The following is a 17,466-nucleotide window of genomic DNA, read 5'->3' on the forward strand; positions in this document are numbered from 1 at the left end:
CCACAACACCCAGCTATTTTTTGGTAGCAGCCGTTGTTGTTTGGCGGGCCCGGGCTGGATTTGAACCCACCACCTTAGGTATATGTGGCTGGTGCCTTAGCCACTTGAGCCACAGGCACCGAGCCATGAAAACATTTTTTAATATATTCCACTTTAATTTATTCCTGTCTAATTCACGGAGACATTTTTTATTAAGGGTGATATTTTCTATAAAATTATCAAAAGGTGTTTGAGTGTACATATATGTACTTTTCTTTTTGGAGACATAGTCTTACTCTGTCACCCTGAGTAGAGTGCAGTGGTACCTCATCTTAGCTCACTGCAACCTTAAACGCTTGGGCTCAAGTGATCCCCCTGCCTCAGCCTCCTAAGTAGCTGGGACTATAGGTGCCTGACACAACACCCAGTTAATTTTTCTCTTTTTAGTAGAAATAAGGGTCTCACTCTTGATTAGGCTGGTTTTGAACTCCTTAAGCAGTTCCACCTCTGCCTCTCAGAGTGGTAGGATTACAGGCCACTATGCCTGGCCTACATTTCAAAATTTAAAAATATTTTTGGGTGACGCCTGTGGCTCAGTGAGTAGGGCGCCGGCCCCATATACTGAGGGTGGCAGGTTCAAACCCAGCCCCGGCCAAACTGCAACAAAAAAATAGCCGGGTGTTGCGGCGGGTGCCTATAGTCCCAGCTACTCTGGAGGCTGAGGCAAGAGAATCGCCTAAGCCTGAGAGCTGGAGGTTGCTGTGAGCTGTGATGCTACGGCACTCTACCAAGGATGACAAAGTCTCTAAAAATAAATAAATAAAAATATTTTTAACAAATACTTTGAGTAATTATTATGTTTAGCTTTGAGGATGTCAAAGAAATACAGACTACACCTTGTAGTCTACAAAAAGGTATTCATAATACTGGATCATACAACATATGGGGGAATAAGTTTTGTTTTAAAAGGATGATTTTTTAAATCATATTTTTTCCCACTAAATGTGGCTTAATCATCTTGTTTTTTTCCAGTGAAGCTTTGCCCTTTTTCCTACTTCTGATTGACCTTTCCAGAGCAAGTGCATTAGCAAAGTTTGCCCTCAGTTCTAACTCACAGGTAAGTATTATTCAGAAGATAAGAAGGTGAATAACATTCCTTTTGTCAGTTTCTTCACATTAATGGGAAGATTCAGATATTGTATACAATTTTTGTTTTAATTCTCAAGCCCAAATATTGGTCTTTATAAGTGCCCCAGGAACAGCGGCATTAATTGAACAATTCAAGTATAATACCATAGCTACTGGAGTTTTGAATTTGTCCTCATTTTCTTTTTTTGAAGGGTTTTAGGAATTATTAATATGACTTGGGTAAATATGAGTACCTATTGAAACACATCAGAAATCAAGACAGGATCTAATGGAAGAGAGCCCCAGAGTATTTTACTTTTAACCCCGTTGGATTAACACTAGCATTATTTCCCATCTTTAGTTTCATATTGATGTTCATTGTCATGTTAAAGAACCTAACATTTTTAACAATCAGAGTGTCTTATGTGTAAATTTTTTGCTGTATTTCTGCCTTGATTATGTGTTTAATAAAAATTTCCAACTAATAGCCAGGTGTTGTGGTGGGCTCCTGTAGTCCCAGCTACTCGGGAGTCTGAGGCAAAAAAATTGTTTAAGCCCAAGAGTTTGAGATTGCTGTGAGTTGTGATGCCATGGCACTCGACCAAGGGTGACATAGTGAGACTGTCTCAAAAAAAAAAAAAAAATTCCCAACTAAGCTGTTATCAGTGGTAGGCAAAATATAAAATGTTAATAGGATTTAATTACATGGGATTTAAATGACAGGATTAATGTACCACCTCAAAGGAATATTCTCAAGAAATAGTTCATTCAACGGAAAAAGAAGCAGGATCACTATATGTGCTCTTTTATAATCTTCTACATATCACTATACTTGGTATCTTGAACACCTATCTTACCTTAGTGTATATTTTATTATTCTTTGAATAGTAAATGAGATTTTAGTAGAAACCCTGCAACTAACTTTTTTAAAAGTTATTTTGTACCTTACTTTCATTGTTATGTTTGGCCTGTGTTTTAGGATGAAGTAAGAGAAAATATTGCCCGTGGAATGGCAATTTTAGGTCCCACGTTCACTCTCGATGCTCTTGTTGAATGTCTTGTGATTGGAGTTGGTACCATGTCAGGTTTGTGAACAATTTTAATATATTTTAAGATAAATGTGTCTCTAAAAAGGCAAAAGAACATCTTGGATTTGCATTATTTATTTTTAAATTCTGACTTAAAATTTTAAAATTTTATTAGTGTGTGGGTATTTTTGACCTTCTGTCTGTTTACTTTGGTGAAAACTCAGTAGAAGGTTACTGACTTCTTTTTCACTGCTGTTACTTTCTCTTCTGTGTTCCCCTTCCTTATGTGTTTGGTTTTTAACCAAGATTGTATTCTAGTAGTACCTTCCAGCTCCTGGTCTTGCCCAGACTAAATTGGTGACTTGGTTCTTTGTAACAGAGTTTCACTCTGTTGCCTAGGCTAGAGTGCAGTGGCATCAATCATAGCTCACTGTAATCAAAACTCATGGGCTCCAGCAATACTCCTGCCCTTTACCAAGTAGCTGGGACTATAAGTGCATACTACCACTCCAGGCTAACTTTTTTTTTTTTTTTTTTTTTTTTTTTTGAGACAGAGTCTAACTCTTGCCCTGGGTAGAGTGCCATGGCATCACAGCTCATAGCAATCTCAAACTCTTGGGCTCAAGCAATTCTCTTGCCTCAGCCACCCAAGTAGCTGGGACTGTAGGTGCCCGCCATAACACCCGGTTATTTTTTGGTTGTAGTTGTCATTGTTTGGCAGGCCTGGACTGGATTCGAACCCACCAGCTCTGGTGTATGTGGCTAGCGCCCTAGCCTCTGAGCTATAGTTGCCAAGCCTAATTTTTGTGTTTTTTGTTCAGATAGGGTCTGACTTGTTTCCAAGTCTGGTCTTCAACTTCTGACCTGAAGTGATCCTCTTTCCTTGGCCTCCTAAAGTGCTGGGGTTATAGACATGAGCCACTATGCTTGGCCTGTACTAGAAATAGTCTTGTAGCTACCGCTACATTCAAGAAAACATGTTGATCAGGTGAAAACATAGGTATGTGATTTAACTCAAGCAAAACAGTGTATGAGAAGATAAAGAAGATTTGCCAAAAAGTAGTAGCTGGGCCATGAAACCAATATAAACAGCACTAGGGAGGTCAGTTTTGTTGTGATTGGATCAGAGAGGCCGGTAAAGAAAGTGACTAGATTTGTAGGTAGAAAACCCAATGACAGACTTTTCGGGATTTGGCTTAGGGCAGAAAAGGACACATTTAACACATATTAATTAGGAAGTAATCCTTTCAAAAAGTCAGTTCAAAAAGAAGACAATTCTTAGCTTCTTAGAAGTATATGGAATAGTTCTGTCCCTGTGCAGAGACTTGTTTTGGGACAGAATAAGGAAGAATGTCAGGAAAGCCCATGGCAATAGCAGATAGACTGTGAGAGCATTGATAAGGTATGGTTTCAGTGGTATCAAGTTCGCAAAGATTGTATTTAACTACCATTTAACATTTAGATTATGTGCTTTTGTTGCTGCACTTTTGTAGTCTCTTGAATTTCCACATTTGAGAGTAATTGGTATGGAATTTAAAAAATCCAGCGTATACTTTTATTTTTTCAGTCAAATGATATCTTAAAATTTAGATAAAATATAACTGAGTGGGTGGTGCCTGTGGCTCAAAGGAGTAAGGCACTGGCCCCATATGCTGGAGGTGGTGGTTTCAAACCCAGCCCCGGCCAAAAACTGGGGGGGATATATATATATATATAACTGAGTGTTTATATATATATATATATATATATACATACATATATATATATACACATATATATATATAACTGAGTGTTTAGTATTAATTATTCTAGTTTATATAGGAAAAGGAAGTCATTTTTAAAATATATTTTATAAAGCATTTTGATGTTTGAGTGATATGCAACACATGCTTTTATGCATCTATCCTCAAGTTTATTTGTAAAGTGAGGGTAATTGAAATTGGTAATTTGAGATTTTTTTCTAGACTATAGTTCTCTTACCTTCTATTTGAGATAATCAGATGATATCTTAAACATAGTGGGATGGTTATTGATTTTTTAATCTTGAGTTGTTTTGAATTATATCATTTTTCAAACAGATCAATGAAAACCCAGAATTATAAGAACTTTCCTAAGTAGGATAGAGGTTGTATTGAAATTAGAGTTTGGTGATACACAACAATAGTGATTATCCCGTAATCAGGAATGGCATAGCTGACAGTACATTCTACCTTTATAAAGTCCTTGGTTCACAGGGGAATTGCTTTTTGGGTAACCAGTAGGATTAGATCAATAGTAAAACTGGAGGGTTTTGCTCCATGAGACTAGCCTGTCTTATATTCCTTGTCTCAAAATAAGGTACTATACCATTTAATAAAAGGGGATTAGGAACACATTTTTTATCAGGTGTGTTTTAAATGCTGCCACTCTGCTTGGCATTGTGATACTGAGAATGTGGGCGAGGATAGGGATCTCTGCCCTTGAGGACTTAGCGATCTGTAGTTACTCTGCTGTTCTCTAAGGCTTGGCATCACCTCTGAGTTGCTAATAGCATTTCAAGTAAACGGCAAAGAGCTTAATGTACTAATATTCTCATGTACTTGTCTACCTGTATGAAGAGTCCTTGTGAGATGTGCAGCATCAAAATGTACATACTTTACTAGTTATAAACTTAAATTTTCTCTAACCAGGGGTGCGTCAGCTTGAAATTATGTGCTGCTTTGGCTGCATGTCAGTTCTTGCCAACTACTTCGTGTTCATGACTTTCTTCCCAGCTTGTGTGTCCTTGGTATTAGAGGTAAGAGCAGTTTTTACATATGGCATTAGTAGAAGAGTAATACTTGTTTTACATCAGTTTACCCAAACATATCAATATCTTTTAACGTAACATCGACTTACTTTGTAGCTTTCTCGGGAAAGCCGCGAAGGTCGTCCAATTTGGCAGCTCAGCCATTTTGCCCGAGTTTTAGAAGAAGAAGAAAATAAACCGAATCCTGTAACACAGAGGGTCAAGATGATTATGGTAACGACATAGTTTTCTCTGCCCTTCAGCATCCTCAGTTCCATTCTCATTTTCCCTTGAAATTTCTTTGGTCCTTCCTATTTTATTTCTATAATTTTTGGTTCTCCCAATGATAATCTATACGCTTCTTCTTTTTATTTTTAACTTATTCCTCATTTCTTTGAGGTTTCTGGTCTTTGTTAGTCTCTCTCCCCTAACCAGATTTTTCACTTTCCTCCACTTTATCTCTTCTTGGAAACCTCTGGGATGTTTTCATAGTTCAGTGGGGTCACAGTAATAATTAGTTACATAGCAAGCTTGGGGCTTTCTTTTCATGGTAAGGGGAGGCCATGGGAGATGATGTCTGGTTGTCCAGTTTTTAGGGATGAAAAATGTAGCTTTCACTGATCAGCAGAGGATACATAATTTTGGAAATTATTTTTCAGTCTCTAGGCTTGGTTCTTGTTCATGCTCACAGTCGCTGGATAGCTGATCCTTCTCCTCAAAACAGTACAGCAGAAAATCCTAAGGTTTCCTTAGGACTGGATGAAAATGTGTCCAAGAGAATTGAACCAAGTGTTTCCCTCTGGCAGTTTTATCTGTCTAAGTAAGTTAACTACATCCTCCATGCTGCATGTTAATTGTAGCACTCCATGCTATTATAAGTTTAGGTTGTGCCTTTTATATTTCCTAATAAAATAACATTTTAATTTGCTTTCTTTTATTTAGAATGATCAGCATGGATATTGAACAGGTTATTACCCTAAGTTTAGCTCTCCTGCTGGCTGTCAAGTACATTTTTTTTGAACAAGCGGAGACAGAATCTACACTTTCGTTAAAAAACCCTATCACATCTCCTGTAGTGACCCAAAAGAAAGTTCCAGATAATTGCTGTAGACGTGAACCTGTGTTGGTTAGAAATAACCAGAAATGCCAGTCAGTAGAAGAGACAGGGGCAAACCAAGGAAAAAAAGGTAATTTTTTATTCTTTTCATTTGCAATTCTTCCATTGCTGATTTGTTAAAAAGTTGAGTCTGTTTAAAAATGATGTGCGGTGTTGTGAGATTTCTTTTCTTCTCTTGAACAGCTGAGGTTATAAAACCATTAGTGGCTGAAAATGACACCTCAAATAGAGCTGTATTTGTAATTGGTAATGCTGCCTTACCAGATGCTTCTTCAGAGCTGGCAACACAGGAACCTGAAACTGAACTTCCCAAGGAGCCTCGACCTAATGATGAATGTATACAGATACTTGGGAATCCAGAGGTAAGAACAATAATATAAACTCAAACTTGAATTTTTCTTTAAAAAGGAGCTGTTTACAGGAAGGAAAAACTGGGTGGTGCCTGTGGCTCAGTGGGTAGGGTGCCGGCCCCATATACTGAGAGTGGTGGGTTCGAGCCTGGCCCCAGCCAAACTGCAATAAAAAATAGCTGGGCGATGTGGGGGGCGCCTGTAGTCCCAGCTATTTGGGAGGCTGAGGCAAGAGAATTGCCTAAGCCCAGGAGTTGGAGGTTGCTGTGAACTGTGATGCCACAGCACTCTACAGAGGGCAATAAAATGAGACTCTGTCTCTTAAAAAAAAAAAGAAGGGAAAACTACTGTCTGAAGAGTACTGTGTTACATGGTGTACAGATACTATCTTCTTTATTCTCTATAATCTTGAGAGGGAGGTAGAATTATCTTCTTCATTTTTCAGATGAGAAAGCTGAGGCTCTAAGAAGTTTTATTTCTCAAAGTAGTACCCATAGGAAATAATAAGGCTGAGAGCAGGGTCCAAGATTTTCTGATTCTGTAGTCAAAACTCTTTCTAGTTTATTATTATTGCAGAGATAAGCAACTACTATATTCTCATATATGTCCTGGGGGCTAGAAGGGGTTTGACACAGATGAGATTCAAAGATAGATGAAAGGGGCCAGGAGGTGGCTCTTCCCAGGAGCTAGGATCACAGCTATTATCCTAGCCCTTTAGGTGGTGAGGCAGGAGGATCACTTGAGGTAAGGAGTTCAAGACCCTCCAGAGCAAGAGTTAGACCCTGGCTCTATAAAAAATAGAAAAATTGTCTGGGCGTTGTGGCAGGTCCTATAGTCCCAACTACTGGGGAGGCTGAGGCAGGAGCATTGCTTGAGCCGAGGAGTTTATAAGACTATCTGAAGTTTGGAAATTTGAACTTTTAAGTAGTCTGTTGATAGGTTATCAATAGAGTTTATTTGCATTCAATATGAAAATTATTTTGGTTCTGCAAAATGCTATATGCTTGAATATGTTTCATCTGTATTCTTTCATCATATACTTTTATTTAATTAATTTTCCAACTTTTTAATTATTATTATTTTTTGTGAGACAAGGTCTCTTCTATCTCCCAGGCTGCAGTGGTACAGTCATAGCTTGCTGTAACGTTGAATTACTGGGTTCTGGTGATCCTCCTGCCTCAGCCTCCTGAGTAGCTGGGTGGGACTACAGGCACACCATCATGCCTGGCTAATTTTTTAATATTTTAGGGACAGAGTCTTAGTATGTTGCCCAGGGTGGTAATCATACATTTTTGAGCTGAGCCTAGTCAGTCACTGTTGTTCGAACATAGTTCCTAAGTCTGGGTTCCTGTTGTTCTTGTCTCCTGATGTACCTTCCTCTCTAAAGGTGTTTATATCTTTTTTTTTTTTTTTTGGAGATAAACCTTCCTTTGTTGTCCAGTCTAGGGTGCAGTGGCATCATCATAACTCCTGTAACCTCAAATTCTTGGCTCAAGTGATCACGCTGTCTTAGCCTCCGAGTACCTTAGGTGCGCATCATGATACCCAGCTAATTTTTTTATTTTTTGTAGAGACGGAGTCTTACTCTTGTTCAAACTGGTCTTAGATTCTTAGCCTCAAGTGATCCTTCTTCTTTGGCCTCCCAGGCTAAGATTATAGGTATAAGCCACTGTGCCCAGCCAGATGTGGTGTTTAGTGCAAATGCCAGTGTTTCTATGAAACCTACTTCAGTACTTCCAAACAGAGGTAACATTTTTCTTCTGAAGTTCCCTCTATATCTGAGTCATATAGACTGCATTTTTTTCAGTGGCTGTTATACCCAGTTGCTTGTATCGCATGATTACATGATGTAGAAGGTTGAGTCCATGTCTTGAGAGGACTTTGGATTTCTTATGTTCTCAGTGACTTTTTTTGGTAGAGACAGAGTCTCTCTTTATTGCCCTCGGTATAGTGCTGTGGCATCACACAGCTCATGGCAACCCCCCACTCCTGGGCTTAGGTGATTCTTTTGCCTCAGCCTCCTGAGTAGCTGGGACCACAGGTGCCTGCCAGAACGCCCGGCTAGTTTTCTGTTGCAGTTTGGCCGGGGCTGGGTTTGAACCTGCCACTCTCGGTATGTGGGGCCGGTGCCGCTAGTTCTCAGTGACTTTTAAAAGAATGGATGAATTGGGCGGTGCCTGTGGCTCAAAGGAGTAGGGTGCTGGCCCCATATAGTGGAGGTGGCAGGTTCAAACCTGGCCCTGCCCAAAAACTGCCAAAAAAAAAACCCCCCAAAAGGAATGGATGAATTTGCATTGGCTTATATTAATATTTGTGAGTGCTTATCTTAATATTTCTTGGAAAAATTAAGCTAAAATTAGTGTTTGCGAAGAAGATCCTTGAGTAATAAACCCATAGATTGTAGTCACAAAATGGAATTACTTGTGATTATTAACCCATTAAGGTGCCAGTTTTTTGGAGAGGGGGGCGACTCAGATGTGTGTATATGTTTTGCCACCACAAGCAGAGTCAAGAAACAACTAATAAGTAGAAAATATTTACAACTTACATCTCAGACTAAAGGGTTAATCTCACTAACAGATAAGCTCCTACAGACTGATAAGACTTAACAATGTGATAAGTCTATTTTGAGGGATAAAAGCACCTATGGGCTTTTTTTTTCCTTTTTCTTTTTTATTTTCCTTTGAGACAGAATCTTATGTCACCTTTGGTAGAGTGCTGTGGCATCACAGCTGACAGCAACCTCAAACTCTTGAGCTTAAGCGATTCTCTTGCCTCAGCCTCCCAAGTAGCTGGGACTACAGGTGCCTGCCAGAACGCCTGGCTATTTTTTTGTTGCAGTTGCCATTGTTGTTTAGCAGGCCTGAGCCGGGTTCGAACCCATCAGCCTGGGTGTATGTGGCCGGTGCCCTACTGAGCTATGGGTGCTGCCCACATGTGGGCTTTTCAAAACGTGAAAAGATGATCCATGGTATTCTTAGAAATGCAAATTAAAATTATACTTGAAATTTTTTTTTTCATTAGATTGATAATAATCCAAAAGTTTAATAATATACTCCTTTAAGGTTGTAGGGAAAAGCATTTTCTTGCTTTTTGGTGAGAATGCAATTTGGTAATATTTATTAAAATTAACAATTATAAATTTGTAAAATTACAAATATACTTACCTTTTGGTCCCACGCTTACATGGATCTATACTCATGTATGTATAGTCATGCATAAAAAAATCTCTGGAAGAATACACAATAAAAGAAAACAGTGATTACTTGTTTATCTATTTGAGTATAGATAGCAAAGAACTTGGCTTCGGTAGATAGGGTTAGGAAGAAAACTTTTTATTACGTATCTTTTTATATCCTTTAATTTCTTAACCATGTGAACATACTGCTTTTTTGAAAAATTTAAACGTTTATAAAAAGTTTACTAGTATTCAAACAATAGCTGTTACATTTAACAAACACTTGAACCTTGCAGAATCACATTTATCTTTGTACTGTGTATTAATACAAGTCTGTCTTTGTATTATAAACTCTACAGTGGTATGGTACTTGTATTATTTTTACTTGGTATTTTTTATTTTAAATGAATTGTTTATTTTGCAGGAGTATATTTCTATTTAAAAACTAGTCATTTAATAAAAAAGATTTGCATTATTTTAATTTAGTATTTGTATTAAATGGTTTATTTCTTATGAATAATGTGGAGTACAGTTCTTCAAGCCTTCGGCCATCTCTTTGACCCTTTTTTTGTTTTTTTTTCCATTTCTTTAGAAAGGTGCAAAATTTCTTAGTGATGCTGAGATCATCCAGTTAGTCAACGCTAAGCATATCCCAGCTTACAAATTGGAAACTCTGATGGAAACCCATGAACGAGGTGTATCAATTCGCCGACAGTTACTTTCCAGAAAGCTTTCGGAACCTTCTTCTCTTCAGTACCTACCTTATAGGGACTATAATTACTCCCTGGTATGTTATTTTCTTGATTAGAGAGCTTAGCTTTATAGTTTTTTGGTCTTTTTGGTTTACTAAACCAAAAAAGGTTTATTTAGTTTTTATTTACTAATCCAAAAAAGGTTTACTTTTATTATTTCAAAATTGTACAAAATGGCCACAAGTGGCTATAAAAAACTTTGTGTTCTGAACACACAGAAATTCAGAAAGAACAACTGGCCAGTTTTTTGTATGTACATACTTTATAAAATGTCTCTTTTAAATCATCTTACTATAATTTTATATTGTGCTTATGATAGAGGTATTAGAAATGCAAATGTTTTCTTTGTATTTATAGTCATTACTCAAAGCTTTCAGTATTCTGAAAAGTATTCAGTATTTAGAATACTTTTAAATAGTAGATTTAAATTAAGGTGTTTTTTTTTTTGAGACAGAGTCTCGCTATGTTGCCCTTGGTTGAGTGCCATAGCAACACAGCTCACAGCGACCTCCAACTCCTGGGCTTAAGCGATTCTCTTGCCTCAGCCTCCCATGTAGCTGGGACTATAGGCACCCACCACAATGCCTAGCCATTTTCTGTTGCAGTTGTCATTATTGTTTAGCTGGCCCTGGCTGGGCTTGAACCTGCTAGCTTGGGTGTGTGTGGCTGGCACTGTAAACACTGTGCTATGGGTACTGAGCCAAGGATTATGTTTGAAGATAATGATTAATGAGAAGACTGCTGAGATGAGTTGCTATGTGCTTACAACATAGATTTTCACTTGGTGCCTGTCTTTATACTTAAGGTGATGGGAGCTTGTTGCGAGAATGTTATTGGATATATGCCCATCCCTGTTGGAGTGGCAGGACCTCTGTGCTTGGATGGTAAAGAATTTCAGGTTCCAATGGCAACAACAGAAGGTTGTCTTGTGGCCAGCACTAACAGAGGCTGCAGAGCAATAGGCGTAAGTATATATTATTTGTATGATATTATATTATATATTTGCCTATTACCTAGACAAGGCAATAAGAAGGGATTTGGGGATAATCTCCTGACACCTTTGGAATACCCAGGTTTTCTGGGTTAATATATTTCTATAACATACTCTGTAGCTTGGAGGAGGTGCCAGCAGCCGAGTCCTTGCGGATGGTATGACTCGTGGCCCTGTGGTGCGTCTTCCGCGTGCTTGTGACTCTGCAGAAGTGAAGGCCTGGCTTGAAACACCGGAAGGGTTCACAGTGATAAAGGAGGCATTTGATAGCACCAGCAGGTGAGTGGTTCTGTATGTGTGTTTACGTTGATTTCAGAACCATTACCGTTTTCTGTGATTGTTAAACATAATTGTTAACATGTTGACTGCTTAAGAAAACAGAATATCAACTTTAAATCTATTCATTCATAATGAGTAAGAGGGAAAAAAAGAATTTTAATTCAAATGAATACCTTGATAGAGGTATAATAAAAAAGGTGTGAGCTAATAAATTGATTTGCGTATTACTTTGCCCTAGGGGAGAGTTGTGTCTGAAGAAAAGATTTCCTTTTTTTTTTAAGATTTTCTAAAAAAAAAGATTTTCTAATCAGGATAGAAGTATCAGCATAGCAGATTTACTTTGGAAAAAGGCAAATTTACAGAGAAGCATAATGAAGAAGAAGTTTGTTTTGATGGAAACTTTTAAAGTTTATTAGGAAATAATTGTCTACCGCCCTTTCTTGTAGCCTCTAAGAATGAAACCATTAAAATAGTGTCCCCAGTACATTGTTTACTTAAAAGAAGAAATGAGTAATCTCTATGAGGTTTCTCTTATGCATGAAATTACATTTTAAGACCAGTCTTAAAAAGAATGAAATAAAATCTTAGCATCTTTTCTTTTACAGATTTGCACGTCTACAGAAACTTCATATGAGTATAGCTGGACGCAACCTTTATATCCGTTTCCAGTCCAGATCAGGAGATGCAATGGGGATGAACATGATTTCAAAGGTAAGTGGGTGGAGATAGCCTGTATCTGAAAGGATATATAAAACTTATAGTTGTCTTGGGTGAGTGCAGGGTGACAGGGTTGGGAGCAAAATTAGTTTAAACTATCTATTTTTAGCCGTACTGTACCCCATACATATGTTATACACTTAAGAGTTAATTAGGCTCGGCGCCTGTGGCTCAAGTGGCTAAGGCGCCAGCCACATACACCTGAGCTGGCAGGTTCGAATCCAGCCTAGGCCCGCCAAACAATGACAGCTGCAACCAAAAAATAGCTGGGCATTGTGGCAGGTGCCTGTAGTCCCAGCTACTTGAGAGGCAGAGGCAGGAGACTCACTTGAGCCCAGGAGTTGGAGGTTGCTGTGAGCTGTGATGCCACAGCACTCTACCCAGGGTGACAGCTTGAGGCTCTGTCTCAAAAAAAAAAAAGAGTTAATTAAAAATATTTTTATTGAAAGGTAAATGTTGATTGATGTAACTCATGTTATATAAATTAGGCTTTTGTTCATTGATAGTTTACATTTGATTTACAGTAGAACCTCCATAGTTAACCACTTCCCTAGATTGAACACCTTCTCAAGGTGACCTAATTTTCACAGATTGGACATGAACCACATGTACCTATCCAGTATAGTAGGCCTAGTCCCTTTTGTTGACCATGTCTGTATGTTGACCCATTTATCACAATCACTTGGGTAGTTAACTTATAGAGGTTCTATTGTATTTAATTTAGATTTGGCATTATACATATTCTGGGTCCTCAAAAGGACTAGGAAGAATCTTGGAGTTAGGCTTAGCGCCTGTGGCTCAAGTGGCTAAGGCACTAGCCACATATACCTGAGCTAGCGGGTTCCAGTCCAGCCTGGGCCCGCCAAACAACAATGTTGGCTGCAACCAAAAAAATAGCTGGGCGTTGGTGGCAGGTGCCTTTAGTCCCAGCTACTTGGGAGGCAGAGGCAGGAGAATCACTTGAGCCCAGGAGTTGGAGGTTGCTGTGACCTGTGATGCTACTGTACTCTACCCAAGGGGACAGCTTGAGGCTCTGTCTCAAAAAAAAAAAAAAAAGAATCTTGGCGTTAACACTTCTGAACTGTATCCAGTAAACTTTGAAGCTGACCTCTTACAGAAACTTTAAGATTTGTGTTTAAGAAGCCAAATATAGTTTATATGTATAATTTACTTAATTATTTTCTAAGACGTTTGTGTATGATTTACATTTTATTCTGCTGTATACCATAAACAAATATAAATTGTTAAGGTCAACTAGTGAGACTTCAGAGTTTATATCTGTGGTTTATATTATTTGTTTATAAGGACAATTTGGGTAGAAAGAGGATAATGGGTAAATGCAAAGAGAGACCCTGACTTACGATTTTTTTTCACTTTATGATGGGTTTACCAGGGTGTTAAAGGCAGTTTTGTCAGATGTGGTGGTGTGTATACTATAGTCCCAGCTATTTGTAGACTAGGTAGGATTGCTTGAGCCCAGGTGTTCTAGGCTGGCCTGAGCAATATAGGGAGACCCTGATGCTAACAAAATAAATAAATGTAGTTTTGACTTATGATGAGGTTACAGCTTAATAAACCCATTGTAACTCAATAAGCTGCTATAGGAGTACTAAAAATTACTAGTAAACAGTATGGTAGTTCCTCAGCAACTTAAAAAATAGAGTAACCATAGGATTAGGCCATTTCATTCTGGGTTTAAACCTCCCAAAATTGAAAACAGGGTCTCACAAAGAGATATATATATATTTTTTGGAACAGAATCTCACTCTGTCACCCTGGGTAGAGTGCTGTGGCATCACGGCTCACAGTAACCTCCAACTCTTTGGCTTAAGAGATTCTTTTGCCTTAGCCTCCCAAGTAGGTGGGACTACAGGCTCCTGCCACAATGCCTGGCTATTTTTTGGTTGCATTTGGCATTGTTGTTGTTTAGCAGGCTCTGGCCGGGCTTGAACATGCCAGATTTGGTGTATGTGGCCAGCGCCCTACTCACTGAGTTAGGGGTACCAAGTCTCAAAGATATATTTGTACACCCATGTTCATAGGAGCGTTTTTCATAGTAGCCAAGAGGTGGATGTAATCTAGGTGTTCATTGATGGCTTAGTGAACAACACATAAAATGTATACACATATAATGCAATATTATTCAGCTTTAAAAAAGAAAGGAATTTTTAATACATGCTACAGCATGGATGACCCTTGAGAACATTATGCTAAGTGAAATAAATTAGTCAAAAAATTACAAATATTGTACTTGTGTGAGATACTGAGAGTAGTCAAATTCATAAAGACAGAAAGGAGAATGGTGGTTATTAGGGCTTAAGGGGAGTTAGTATCTAACTAGTACAGAGTTTTTGTTTTATAACAGTAGATGAAGAGTTTTAGAGATTTGTTGCATAGCAGTGTGAACGTAGTTACTCCTGAACACATAAAAGTGGTTAAGATGGTAAATTTTGTTGTGTGTATTTTACCACAATTAAAAAATAATTTTAATTGACAGTAAATATGTTTTGGGTTTTTGAGGTATGAGTTATTTATTAAGTTAATTTCATTTTATTGGATGTCATTGGAAGGGCTTATTTTATACTTCAAAACACGTGTAAAAATGACTTTCCATTAACAAGATTGACTTTTAATGACCTACCTCTGTATGGACTTTGTAACTTGGGCTTTTAGGTAACAGTTTGATAACTAGAAGAGGGAATTTGTTATATGTTGATTGTGGGTTGAGTTATTCACTCCCCAGTAACATATAAATATGACTATTTCTTACATTCTAATTTTGTTTTTGTTTCTGTTTTTTAGTTGTTTGATAAAACTTTATTTAATGTATCTGACAATCCACAGTTAGTTCTCATTCATCTTGACTATAGAGTTTTGAAAGTGGTAACAGGTACATAGATAACAAAAGTAGAGAGCAGCAGTTCTCAACCTGTAGGTTGCAACCCACAGGAACTGTATTAAAAGGCTGCAGCTTTAGGAAGGTTGAGAACCACTGGTATAGAGCCTCTTTGGTGAAACTTCATCCTTAGATTTTCTGGACAACTGTACATAGATATAGTGGGGGACATTCCTTTTTCCTTTTGGCCCAGACAGCTTTGTTTGAGCCTGGTTGACATCAGTGTGCATGTTTGGATTCTCATCTACTTCATGGCAAGTTTCCCATCTACTTGAGCGCCTGCAGGGCATGCTTCTTGGAGCCCACTCCAGAGATCCGCTTCTAAGTGTTGATGGTGTATTCTTGGGTCATCACCTTAGTGATGGCAGAAAGGCCCTTCTGCTCAGCACCGTTCTTTGTGGAAGCCATTCTGCTGGGTCCAAATTAAAAAAGACTTATTGAGTATTTTTAACATTCCCTTTTTTAATCCTCATTCTAATAGTTTTATCTACTCCTGTTCAAAGGTGACTACAAAGAACTTGATTTTCTTTCTTTTTTTTTTTGAGACAGAGCCTCAAGCTGTCCCCCTGGGTAGAGTGCCGTGGCTTCACAGCTCACAGCAACCTCCAACTCCTGGGCTCAAGTGAGTCTCCTGCCTCTGCCTCCCAAGTAGCTGGGACCACAGGCACCCGCCACAACGCCCGGCTATTTTTTGGTTGCAGCCATCATTGTTGTTTGGCGGGTCCGGGCTGGATTCGAACCCACCACCTTAGGTGTATGTGGCTGGCGCCTTAGCCACTTGAGCCACAGGCGCCAAGCCAGAACTTGATTTTCATACCTAGAAAGAAGTACATTAGAAGTGTATCACCTGAGAAATCAGTCATTGTGATGGTTAATAGAAGCTGTTTTTTTTTTGCTCAATTTCTTTGAGGTATAGTCATATTTGGAAATACATTGTAGATACAGATAAACCCCTCTGATATAAGGATGAATACTGGTGCATTTTAATGTGTGTTTGGTTGTTTTTGTTGTTGTTGTTTTAATAGGGTACAGAGAAAGCCCTTTCAAAACTTCATGAGTATTTCCCCGAAATGCAGATTCTAGCAGTTAGTGGTAACTATTGTACCGACAAGAAACCTGCTGCTATAAATTGGATTGAAGGAAGAGGAAAGTCTGTTGTTTGTGAAGCTGTCATTCCAGCCAAGGTTGTCAGAGAAGTGAGTGATCCAATAAATATTTTCTCTCTTCATTTTGTAATTCTACTTGAATGAAAAAAATTGACGAAAGCCATAGTAGCATTTTACACTAAGTCAAGTATGGGGGTTATGTTTTCCATTAAATACGGGGCTTATGTTTTCACCTTGTCCATCTATGTGTGGCATTCACAGGTATAAACTTTACTGACACTCTTTTTATTGAAGACAGGGCTTAAATTGGGCTACATCTAAACTCTTTCGTTTTCTGGAGTTATAGAATGATAGCTCTAGGTATCATTCTCCTGAATCTTGAAGACGAAGAGGTAAAATATACACAACTCCGTTTTCCAGGTATTAAAGACTACTACAGAAGCTATGATTGAGGTAAACATTAATAAAAATCTGGTGGGCTCTGCCATGGCCGGGAGCATCGGAGGCTACAATGCCCATGCGGCCAACATTGTCACTGCTATCTACATTGCCTGTGGACAGGTGGGTGCTCCAGCTTCCACTTCTCCACTTCTCTTCTCTTATGTTGTTCTAAGGGAAGGAGGTATAGTGTATATTTTTTTCTTTTTTTCTTTTTTTTAGGATGCAGCACAGAATGTTGGTAGTTCAAACTGCATTACTTTGATGGAAGCAACTGGTCCCACAAATGAAGATTTATATATCAGTTGTACCATGCCCTCTATAGAAATAGGAACTGTGGGTGGTGGGACCAATCTACTACCTCAGCAAGCCTGTTTGCAGGTATGACACATGCGGCATGGACTCCACTGACCTTGAACCTAGTTCTGACTCCATGTGGTTTTCTCTTCTTTCTACCTGACACCATGTATCACTCACTTCTGTAGTTAGCTGAGTCTTTTTGCTTTTTTGTTTTCTACCAGACTAATCCAGTGTGTCCAGATAAGCATGTTCAAGCATTATGCTTAATAAATTAAGAAAGTAGATTAAGAAAGCAAATGAAGGCTTGGCGCCTGTGGCTCAAGTGGCTAAGACGCCAGCCACATACACCTAAAGTGGCGGGTTCGAATCCCCAGCCCAGGCCTGCCAAACAACAATGATGGCTGCAACCAAAAAATAGCCGGGCGTTGTGGCGGGCGCCT

General features: G+C 38.6%; 1 protein-coding gene across 1 annotated transcript in view; it reads left to right on the plus strand.

Annotated features, from left to right (window-relative positions):
• Positions 1 to 17,466, plus strand: part of HMGCR (3-hydroxy-3-methylglutaryl-CoA reductase) — a 26,439-nt gene that overhangs the window by 8,145 nt on the left and 828 nt on the right. The window contains exons 5-18 of the mRNA XM_003785918.2: positions 1,012 to 1,096; positions 2,087 to 2,192; positions 4,805 to 4,911; positions 5,020 to 5,136; positions 5,562 to 5,722; positions 5,845 to 6,089; positions 6,203 to 6,381; positions 10,140 to 10,334; positions 11,105 to 11,263; positions 11,412 to 11,569; positions 12,175 to 12,280; positions 16,208 to 16,378; positions 16,709 to 16,849; positions 16,949 to 17,107. Of these exons, the coding sequence (XP_003785966.1) occupies positions 1,012 to 1,096; positions 2,087 to 2,192; positions 4,805 to 4,911; positions 5,020 to 5,136; positions 5,562 to 5,722; positions 5,845 to 6,089; positions 6,203 to 6,381; positions 10,140 to 10,334; positions 11,105 to 11,263; positions 11,412 to 11,569; positions 12,175 to 12,280; positions 16,208 to 16,378; positions 16,709 to 16,849; positions 16,949 to 17,107 (2,089 nt within the window). The remainder of the gene's footprint in view (positions 1 to 1,011; positions 1,097 to 2,086; positions 2,193 to 4,804; positions 4,912 to 5,019; positions 5,137 to 5,561; positions 5,723 to 5,844; positions 6,090 to 6,202; positions 6,382 to 10,139; positions 10,335 to 11,104; positions 11,264 to 11,411; positions 11,570 to 12,174; positions 12,281 to 16,207; positions 16,379 to 16,708; positions 16,850 to 16,948; positions 17,108 to 17,466) is intronic.

The sequence above is a fragment of the Otolemur garnettii genome, unplaced genomic scaffold (genome assembly GCF_000181295.1).
Source record: "Otolemur garnettii isolate 467f Iridium unplaced genomic scaffold, OtoGar3 scaffold00017, whole genome shotgun sequence".
NCBI classification, from domain to species: Eukaryota; Metazoa; Chordata; class Mammalia; order Primates; family Galagidae; genus Otolemur; species Otolemur garnettii.